The sequence below is a fragment of the Nerophis lumbriciformis genome, linkage group LG12 (genome assembly GCF_033978685.3).
Source record: "Nerophis lumbriciformis linkage group LG12, RoL_Nlum_v2.1, whole genome shotgun sequence".
NCBI classification, from domain to species: domain Eukaryota; kingdom Metazoa; phylum Chordata; class Actinopteri; order Syngnathiformes; family Syngnathidae; genus Nerophis; species Nerophis lumbriciformis.
In genome coordinates this window covers 30,784,788-30,796,284 of record NC_084559.2, presented here as the reverse complement: position 1 = coordinate 30,796,284, position 11,497 = coordinate 30,784,788, and the positions used below count along the sequence as shown (strand labels likewise).

Here is an 11,497-nt window from a genome sequence, read left to right as displayed (position 1 = left end):
CTCAAATCAACGTCTCACATTTAAATTCATTGAATTGATGTTGGACAACCCCCGTCCGCCCACCCTGAAAAAAAATCTGAATTTTAACATGTAACATGCCTTTTAAAAAGAAAAAACTAACTTTTAGATAAGAAATATTGTGTAAAACAATACCAAAGAACAGAGCAGGGTAAATATTTTGACTCGGGGGGCCACATTGAAAGAAAAAAATTATCTGGTGGGCCAATGTGTATGTGTGTATCAGTGACGTGCGGTGAGGTTCATGGCTGGTGAGGCACTGACTTCATCACAGTCAGATTTACAAACATATGAACCCTAAAGAGTATCTTATTCACCATTTGATTGGCAGCATTTAACGGGTTATGTTTAAAAGCTCATACCAGCATTCTTCCCTGCTTGGCACTCAGCATCAAGGGTTGGAATTGGGGGTTAAATCACCAAAAATGATTCTCCGGCGGGGCGCCGCTGCTGCCCACTGCTCCCCTCACCTCCCAGGGGGGTCAAATGCAGAGGACAAATTTCACCACACCTAGTGTGTGTGTGACAATCATTGGTACTTTAACTTAACTTTAACTTTACACATACAAACTGTAGCACACAAAAAAGCACATTTAATTAAAAAAAAAACGTTATTCTGGTCTTACCTTTACTTATAAGTGCGGGAACAGTGGTGTTCGTGTTGGAGGAGTTGTGAATGAATGAAATATGAAATCCGTGCTGCAGTCTGCAAGTGTACCTAATGTTGTGTCCCTGCAGTCGTTCACGGCTCCTCCGGCGCGAGCATTGTTGTTTTTGCACTTTTTGGCTTCTTGTTAAGTGACTTTTGGGTGGATTCGGTCTTGCACGTGGAGGGTTTGGGTGTGGGCTTTGGTTGGTGTGGCGCTCCCGTCGGGGGGTGCATTCTGCGGCGGGGGTGCATTAACCGGCACCAGGAGGCGGGATTACTGCGAGCCTCACACAGTGCGTCTTCGCAGCAGTTTTATGATTGCTCAGCACAAGAAATACGTTACACACATACAGTTGTTGACAAAATACACTGTACATTATATACCTCAGCTAACTAAACTATGGATATGTATAATATAATTCATATAGCAATACGGTCTCACTGCACAGCAGGCCAGCAGTTAGCCGAGTCCACAATCCATGTTGAGGCACAACTGAGTGACGTGCCTCAACTGGCTGCTGATCACTGCACCGTTTCTTCTCAGTAATTGAACAGCAAATGTGAAAATTCAGCGATTTTGAATAAAAACAATCTAAAACTGGTGAAGTTAAATGGAAAATAACGTTATAGTATAATCACTGAATACATATAACAATTTAATTAATTTTTTTTTTTTTTTACATTTTTTTTTCTTTCCATGATGGCAGGTGAGGCCCCGCCTTACCTGCCTCCAGTGACCGCACGTCACTGGTGTGTATACATGATATATACACATTTAGCTGTAAAAAAAATGCTGTACAGTATGTGTGTTTGGGTCCCTTTTTTCGGGAACACTAATACCAAAAGTCACAATGTCTGATAGAATTCTAAAAAAGTTATGACAGACCACCTAAAAAAAACAGAATGGAATTTTACAGTTTTTTACTGAATGAGATACCCAGAATGTACATGAAAATAAAGAAAGTGAGATTTACAATATTAACTATGAACAATAAAACATTGGGTATTAACATATATCTGTGTTGGCCCTTTGATGAGGTGGCGACTTGTCCAGGGTATACCCCGCCTTCCGCCCGAATGAAGCTGAGATAGGCTCCAGCACCGCCCCCCGCGACCCCAAAAGGGACAAGCGGTAGAAAATGGATGGATGAATGATTTATGTGGACCCCGACTTAAACAAGTTGAAAAACTTATTCGGGTGTTACCAGTTAGTGGTCAATTGTACAGAATATGTACTGTACTGTGCAATCTGCTGATAAAAGTTTCAATCAATTTCAATCAAAACAACATATGAACATCTTTTACTTCTCAGACAAGCTCCTCAGTAGCTCTTTTACAATCAAGCAAAACACAACAAAAATGTAACAAACAGCAAAATATGAATGCAAAGGGTAATAAACACCTACAATATGATATATTATCCCTTTTATGCGGTGGCACAGGGGTTTGTGCAGGGGTCGGGAACCTTTTTGGCTGAGAGAGCCATGAAAGCCAAATATTTAAAAAAGTATTTCCGTGAGAGCCGTATAATATTTTTTAACAATGAATACCACTAAATGCGTGCATTTTTAAGTAAGACCAACATTTTTAGAGTATAATAAGTCTCTTATCTTACCATTAATGTGACTTCTGGTGTTGCATGGTTTTGCTGATGGCTTTGTAGTCTGGTTGATACATGGTTGTTTTAACACTGTGATTACCAGTGGAATTATTCACTACTTATCGCGTTAAGCAGTGTCAGCTAAGGTTTATCTGAGAGCCAGATGCAGTCATCAAAAGAGCCACATCTTGCTCTAGAGCCGTAGGTTCCTTACCCCTGGGTTAGTGCATGTGCCTCACAATACGAAGGTCCTGAGTAGTCCTGGGTTCGATCCTGCGCTCGGGATCTTTCTGTGTGGAGTTTGCATGTCACGTGACTGCGTGGGTTCCCTCCGGGTACTCCGGCTTCCTCCCACCTCCAAAGACATGCACCTGGGGATAGGTTGATTGGCAACACTAAATTGGCCCTAGTGTGTGGATGTTGTCTGTGACTTGTCCGGGGTGTACCCGGTCCCCGCCTTCCGCCCAAAATGCAGCTGAGATGGCCCCCCGCGACCCCAAAAAAAGGACAAGCGGTGGAAAATGGATGGATGGATGCAGAAATTTGTTTTCGCATCTGTTCCTGACAAATGCATTTGGGGCTGGCTGCTCTGAAAACAAACCCCGCCCACTCTGCTTTCTTCCTCGCCTGAGCTGCTGTGATGAAGTAATAACTCGTATAACACTCAAAAGGGCAGATTTCAACCATTGAATTACTTTCTATAGTTCAAGACTTACGGTGATTTAAAAACAGCACTGCACATCATAATGGCGGCTACAGTTTTGATGATAAAGGTCTAAAAAAAATTGATGTAGAATTTACGGCGGGCCGGATTGAAAATCTTAATTGGATGCATGTGGCCCGCGGGCCGTATTTTGCCCAGGTCAGCCATAGAATGTACAACAAACAACTATAGTAGTTGTATGAAGTTAAGCATACTTGCCAACCCTCCCGGATTTTCCGGGAGACTCCCGAAATTCAGCGCCTCTCCCGATAACCTCCCGGGACAAATTTTCTCCCGAAAATCTCCCGAAATTCAGGCGGACCTGAGTGACGTGTCGACAGCCTGTTTTCACGTCCGCTTTCCCACAATATAAACAGTGTGCCTGCCCAATCACGTTATAACTGTAGAACGATCGAGGGCGAGTTCTTAATTTCTTATGTGGGTTTATTGTTAGGCAGTTTCATTAACGTCCTCCCAGCGTGGCAACAACACACAACAACAGCAGTCACGTTTTCGTCTACCGTAAAGCAATTCGTCTGCCGTAAACAACAATGTTGTGACACTCTTAAACAGCACAATACTGCCATCTACTGTACATGCATATGTGACAATAACATCTACAGCTTTTAAAGAGTGCAGTGCACAACTGCGCACACAACAAGGAGACGAAGCAGAATGCATCATCAGAGAGGGTGTTCAGCATGGTTAGAACATTAGTGACAGAGAATAGAACAAGGATGGACAATTCAACCCTTAACTCAACAATGAGAAGATGAGTGTTATGTGTGTGTATATGTGTAAATAAATTAACACTGAAATTCAAGTATTTCTCTTATATATATATATATATATATATATATATATATATATATATATATATATATATATATATATATATATATATATATATATATAATAAAATAAATATATATATATATATATATAGCTAGAATTCACTGAAAGTCAAGTATTTCTTATATACTGTATATATATATGAAATACTTGACTTGGTGAATTCTAGCTGTAAACATACTCCTCCCCTCTTAACCACGCCCCCAACCACGCCCCCCAGGGCCCTCCCCCCCAAAAAAATCGGAGGTCTCAAGGTTGGCAAGTATGAGTTAAGTAATAATATTGTACAGCATTTATCTTGGAGAGTGGACTTCTACGATATCTCCTTCCAACTGCTTTTCCGTCAAACACACCATCAAAAATTGTTGACTTTTCTTTCAAAAAATAAGTCAACAAAGACTGTCAGCCGTCCGCAAACTTAAAGGACTATACGTTGCACCTCACCTCCTGTTATTACTGTACCAAAACATCATTCAACCCAACCTTCTGTACTGTTCCACATGTTTTTTGCACTATGCTTTCTGTAACCAACCGGACCAAACTCACACGCATTACAAACATAGCAGCTAAAATCATCGGCCTACCCACAACCAACATTTCAGATCTAAACCACAGGTCCATCATTTGACTGGCAAACACAATAGTCCAGGATATGACTCACCCACTACACCAATACATCATCCCACTACCATCAGGGCGCAGGTACAGAACTATCAAATTCCGGAGGGCCCGTCTCGGGAAAAGCCTTATCCCTGCAGCTATAGCCGCCCTAAACAGCAGGCCCGACCTGTCTGACAAGCCTGTAAATGTGTTGGTCATGTATGATGTCTTTTTGTTATTTTTGTTCGTGATGTGTAATGTCTATTGTTTAAATGTACGGCAGTGAAAATGAAATTCTCCAACGGGTACCCATCCATTTTCTACCGCTTATTCCCTTTGGGGTCGCGGGGGGCGCTGGAGCCTATCTCAGCTACAATCGGGTGGAAGGCGAGGTACACCTTGGACAAGTCGCCACCTCATCATAGGGCCAACACAGGTAGACAGACAACATTCACACTCACATCCACACACTAGGGCCAATTTAGTGTTGCCAATCAACTTATCCCCAGGTGCATGTCTTTGGAAGTGGGAGGAAGCCGGAGTACCCGGAGGGAACCCACGCAGTCACAATAAATCAAAATCAAAATCAAAAATCAATCAGCAGCTTTCCCATATCTTAATGGATACATGTTCACCGTTTAGATATTATTTTAACATTCTTGGTTGGCGTTAGACTCATTCTGCTTCAGTATCCAAGCAGCTAAGTTGTTTTTTTAATGATTTATTTTTCTAATTCACATCTTCTCAGCACGGTCCTTCACACTCACGTCCTTCCTTCTAATGGTTGGGAAATAAAGTTGTGTCCATCTCTTGTTATAAGCTTATGCTAGCAAATAATACTGGATGTTTTGTTTGGATCATACGGGGTTTGCTACGCCAACTAATGGCGGAGATGATCCCAACTACATTTTTTAAAGCATATCAATTAGCCGAGAGACAGCTCTAATCTCAAATCACTCTTAAATTGAAGTATTACTGAACTATAACCCTTTAAAACAGGTGTTTTCAAAGTATGCGACGTGTCAGGGGAGCTGCAACAGCTTGAGTAAAGTAAAGAAAAACATGTTTTAAACTTGTATAGCTATAACTACATGGAATATTCCACTAAATATACTCCAGAAAATATTTTTTTTCCGGCTCTAGACAGGGACCTAAGCGTGATACATTCTCTGATGGGTGACTTATTGTGGCACACTTTAAAAACTAGGGCAGAGCAATATAGGTATTGATTGTATTGATCCAAAGGGTAGTATCAGTGTTGGATCGATATAAATATGATGTGATCAATATTTTCCAGTTTTCTTCTGCGTTGATTATCAGAAATATGATTTTTGTTGTTCACATTGTTACATTGAGGCAGCATGGCGGAGCAGTGGTTAGCGCTCGTGCCTCAAAGCAAAAAAGTCCTAAGTTCGATTGCTGGGTTTGGGGTCTTTCTCTGTGAGGTGTTTGCATGTTCTCCCCATGACTGCGTGGGTTGATTGACTGCACTATAAGCTATCTCCAGTGTGAATGTCTGTCTTTGTCTATGAGCCCTCCGATGAGGGGGCCACTTGTCCAGGGTGTACCCTGCCTTCCGCCGGAGTACAGCCGAGTGTGCTGCCAATTAGTGAAGCGTATCACTGCTAGTCTGCTCCACACTGAAGCAGAATGAGTCTAACGCCAGCCAAGAACGTTAAAATTATATATAAACAGCGGACATTTATCCATGAAAATATGGAGATGCTGCTGATGGTGTGTTTGACAGAAAAGTACAGTAGCTGGAAGGAGATACTGTGGAAGTCCACTCTCCAAGGTAAATGCTGTAAATCAGTATTACATTTGTTCATGAAACTACTGTAGTTGTTTGTGGTACATTCTATTGTAATGTTTTAAATAATATTTTATAATAATAGTTATTATCTAGAAGTAGTATTTTTTTTTTTTAAAGGTATGTTGCATGTTAAAATTGTGTTGTTTTGAGGGAGGCAAGCACCAACTAAATCGGTGTTCAGTAGATTTTAATGGAAAATGTTGATTTGACATACAAGTGTTTTTAGTTAAGAGCTCTGTCTCAGAACCAATTTAGTTTGTAAGTTGAGGTACTAGTGTACTCTGCTTTAACAATTGTTTAGGAGAATAATTTCATTATTTGTTATTAGTTGACTGTATTGCAGTATTTCTAAAAGCCTATTGTTGAATTTAATAAATATATTTTTTTGCAAAACTATTTTCTCCGTATTTTATTGTGATTATACGACTTAGGGACAAAATAGTAAAGGATCTTGAAAAATTTCACGTACAAATATATTTACTTGGTGTTGCATTGATAATAATTTATTGTAAGACATTTTTTTCATTTTGTTAATGTTTTTGGACCGGGTATGACAAAGAAATAAAACATTTTTTTATTTTTTTTATGTCACTTTTCATGTGAAAAACGTCTCTTTTCGAACGAATCACAAACTTCCGGCTTCGCAAAAATAGTGTCATGCGTCACGTCCGGTCCGACTGCAGTAACAAAATGGAAAAAACGGCTTATTATTACAAATAAAAAATAACCGAACCCCCCCCCCCCCCGAATAACCCCCTGCTTTAAAGGGCAGAGAACTTCTCGGAAAGAGTCAAACAATTTGACCACCAGAAAATGATATTATATTGTTTTTTTATTTTGATACGGTGATTAAACGTTCCTGGTGTATTTTATGTATAGTAAGTTTATGTATGTATTTATTTATTGAACAATGTACATACAAACATATATTCTCAATGTACATAAAAACCAAGGCACTTTCAACAAATCTCAACAATTTCAAACATCCAAATTGAGCAAATACTGTCTTTTGCAAAACATGTAAAGTAAAGAAAACCAAAGCAAATACAAGTCGAACATAAAAAAATAATAATAAAAAAAGGAAAAAAGGCTTATCTAAATCACTTTAAATGTCTGCAATAACGAAATCAATTTCAGGGCTTTTGTATTTTTAATAAGTTTCCAAGATTGAATTCATCATTTTAAATTGTTAAGCCAATTAGAAAATGTAGGTTTTACTTTCATAAATCGACATTTATGTAGAAAATGTTTAGCTTGGACCATCATAATGTTGACAAAAATTCTATATTACCATCATCCCACATGCACATCTTTTTTTAATTTATTTTTGTCATTTATTTTATTGAACAACAAACATGCATTTATAATTCACACAAAAGTCGAGGCACTTTCAACATTAAGGAAAGAAAAACAAAAGCAAATACAGATGGAGTATTAAATATTTATAAATAATAATAATAAAAAATATGAACATTTTTTATGTATGTGTACAGCTCCACTAATGGACATTGGAGTGTTACTTTCAAAGGCAAAATTAAAGTATTGCTAGAAACATAATTTTATATGGGACTTTATTGTATTATATGTATAGTACATGTTCCAAAAAGAAAAAAAGCATACAACACATTATATTTAAATATACTAAATGTAAAAAAGGGAATAAATATTCAAAATAAGATCATTAAATGAAATCTAGTTTGGTTACGCCATCATGAGCGCAACGCAAGGTTGTAAAAGTTTCAACTACAATTCTAAATAAGATGTCGAAAGCAAACTGAAATCAAATACACACAGCTTAAATATTGATCAATATCTATTTAAATTTAGTAATACATAAATATGATGATTTATCAAAATATAAAAGAAATATACCCGAACAGAACGCTCATGATGGTTACACCAAAAAGTAACGCTTTGAATCGCGTTTTTCCAAGTTTGTGGGGCATTTTGATGCTATTTCCAAGCATCTCCTTTTTTATTATCGTTGATTTTAAATGGTCAAACTAATGCATATTATATATATATATTTTGATTGTTACATTTTGAAGTACATTTGTGCAGGTGGGTGCGAATGTAGCCTTTACCAGAGCTGTACACGTATAGCATGGGTGTCAAACTCTGGCCCGTGGGTCAAAATTGGCCCGCCGTGTAATTTCACTTGGCCCTTGAGGCGATATCACATTAACACTAGAGCTGGCCCGCCGATTATATACAAGCATTCTTGTTTGGTGTGGATTCACAGTGTGGTGTATATTTCTAACAGTGTAAAAGTTGTTTATACGGCCACCCTCAGTGTAAACTGTTTCGCTGTTGATCAAGTATGTGTTGCATTCACGTGTGTGCGTACAGAAGACGCACAAATCTTGTGACTGGGCCGACACGTTGTTAGAATGGATGAAAAGCGGACGTGACGACAGCTCGTAGAGGACGTTAAAGGCAGTGCCTTTAAGGCACGCCCCCAAGACTGTGGTCCGGGTGGACTACAAGATATAATGACTGCAGAACACCTTCGTTCGATAATGAAGGTTGCCTCAGCTCAAAGCCTGAGCCCCGACATTAATGAACTAGCATCCAAGAAAATATGCCAGGTATCTGGCTTGGGCACATCAGATTAGATCAGTGTGTTGCAAACTGAGCAGTTTAAAGTCCTGAATGGTTGGTTTATTCATTGTTATTTTATTTTCAAATGTATTAGCCTGTGGAAAAAGCTAATGTTGATATTTACCTCAGAAGGCTGCAAATAGAAAAGAGGCATTCAATTTTTATTTAAATTGTATTTGATTAAAAGGTTAATTTGTTCAACCTTGGCCTGCGGCTTTGTTCAGTTTTAAATTTTGGCCCACTCTGTATTTGAGTTTGACACCCATGACGTATAGTAAATTAAAAAATAAATAAAGTAAAGACGGAAGTGAAGCAAGTGGGAGGAGTTTAATCGTCATTACACACAGTTCATTCAACTACGACTGTCACGGTAAGATGTCTCCCCCAATTCCTGTGTTTACGTCTCGATTCTAAATCCAGAGTGCGCGCTAATTCGCTGTGTACATTTTAAAAATAGGCCGACAGATTAAGAGCTTAACTATCCCGGCGAAGGCTTCCTTAAGCCTGTGCTCGGAAGGTCATGTCTCAGCGGAGCTCGCTGGAGAAGAAGTAGCTAGCTGACACTGACAGCAGCTAACGTTAGCACTTAGCTATCCCTCCGTCCGACGCTGTAAACATGCAGGAATGGGCCAACCAACTATGCGTAAGTAATGCCTGGATGCAAACAGCCGACACAGAGCAGAAGTTGAACAAACTTCTCAGTTAAATGCGTCGTTTTATTTTGGTCTCGTTCAGTGCCAGCTGCTATGCTAACACGGCAGTGTGATGCTAGCGAACACATCAATTCCATTATTAGGCTGCATGAACAACCTGCCAGCTCAAGTGAGCGACACACCGAGCTGGTTCGTAAACAATTTAAATGTACACATAATAGTCTTAAAGGCAGTTGGAGGTGTTGTCTGCTCAATTTCCGCAGCTAAGCCTGGTTAGCTAACGACCTTATGAGTATCGTGTGTGGCCAACTTGAGTACAGTACGAATGCTCGCTGAAGACGAATATAGTAAATAACATCCATCCATCCATTTTTCTACCGCTTGTCCCTTTCGGGGTCGCGGGGGATGCTGGAGCCTATCTCAGCTACATTCGGGCGGAAGGCGGGGTACACCCTGGACAAGTCGCCATCTCATCACAGGGCCAACACAGATGTCTTGTTTATATATTAAATAATTTACCCATGAAGCTAATTATCACGGATACAGCTGATCTTAATCAGCCACAATTTGGTTTGATTGATTGATTAATGGATTGAAACTTTTATCAGTAGATTGCACAGTACAGTACATATTCCGTACAATTGACCACTAAATGGTAACACCCGAATAAGTTTTTCAACTTGTTTAAGTCGGGGTCCACGTTAATCAATTCATGGTAATTCTTAAGTGTCCAACAACTCCATCCATCCATCCATCCATCCATATTCTACCGCTTGTCCCGTTCGGGGTGGCGGGGGGTGCCGTGGCCTATCTCAGCTGCATTCGGGCGGAAGGCGGGGTACACCCTGGACAAGTCGCCACCTCATCGCAGGGCCATCACAGATAGACAGACAACATTCACACTCACATTCACACACTAGGGCCAATTTACTGTTAATATATTAAATAGTTTACCCATAACGCAAATTCTCACGGATATAGCTGATCATAATCAGAAAATATATGCTATAAAACATCTCCCTTTGAGCGGTTTGCGTCACTATTCCCACAATTTGGTTTGATTGATTGATTGAAACTTTTATAAGTAGATTGCACAGTACAGTACATATTCCGTACAATTGACCACTAAATGGTAACACCCGAATAAGTTTTTCAACTTAAGTTTAAGTCGGGGTCCACGTTAATCAATTCATGGTAATTCTTAAGTGTCCAACAACTCCATCCATCCATCCATCCATATTCTACCGCTTGTCCCGTTCGGGGTGGCGGGGGGTGCCGTGGCCACCCTGGACAAGTCGCCACCTCATCGCAGGGCCAACACAGATAGACAGACAACATTCACACTCACATTCAAACACTAGGGCCAATTTACTGTTAATATATTAAATAGTTTACCCATAACGCAAATTCTCACGGATATAGCTGATCATAATCAGAAAATATATGCTATAAAACATCTCCCTCTGAGCGGTTTGCGTCACTATTCCCACAATTTGGTTTGATTGATTGATTGAAACTTTTATTAGTAGATTGCACAGTACAGTACATATTCCGTACAATTGACCACTAAATGGTAACACCCGAATAAGTTTTTCAACTTAAGTTTAAGTCGGGGTCCACGTTAATCAATTCATGGTAATTCTTAAGTGTCCAACAACTCCATCCATCCATCCATCCATATTCTACCGCTTGTCCCGTTCGGGGTAGCGGGGGGTGCCGGAGCCTATCTCAGCTGCATTCGGGCGGAAGGCTGGCTACACCCTGGACAAGTCGCCACCTTATCGCAGGGCCAACACAGATAGACAGACAACATTCACACTCACATTCACACAGTAGGGCCAATTTAGTGTTAATATATTAAATAGTTTATAAATGATAAATGGGTTGTACTTGTATAGCGCTTTTCTACCTTCAAGGTACTCAAAGCGCTTTGACACTACTTCCACATTTACCCATTCACACACACATTCACACACTGATGGAGGGAGCTGCCATGCAAGGCGCTAAC

The 11,497-nt window shown here is 39.8% G+C and overlaps 1 protein-coding gene across 4 annotated transcripts in view; it reads left to right on the top strand.

The window, feature by feature from the left end:
• Window positions 1-9,152: 9,152 nt before the first annotated feature.
• ap1b1 (adaptor related protein complex 1 subunit beta 1) overlaps window positions 9,153-11,497 on the top strand; it is a 42,537-nt gene continuing 40,192 nt past the window's right edge. For 2 of the 4 annotated variants that reach the window (XM_061986337.1, XM_061986335.2), the window contains exon 1: window positions 9,220-9,479. In XM_061986337.1, the coding sequence (XP_061842321.1) occupies window positions 9,453-9,479 (27 nt within the window). In that variant the 5' untranslated portion in view covers window positions 9,220-9,452. The other 2 variants (XM_061986336.1, XM_061986338.1) reach the window with 2 other exon arrangements.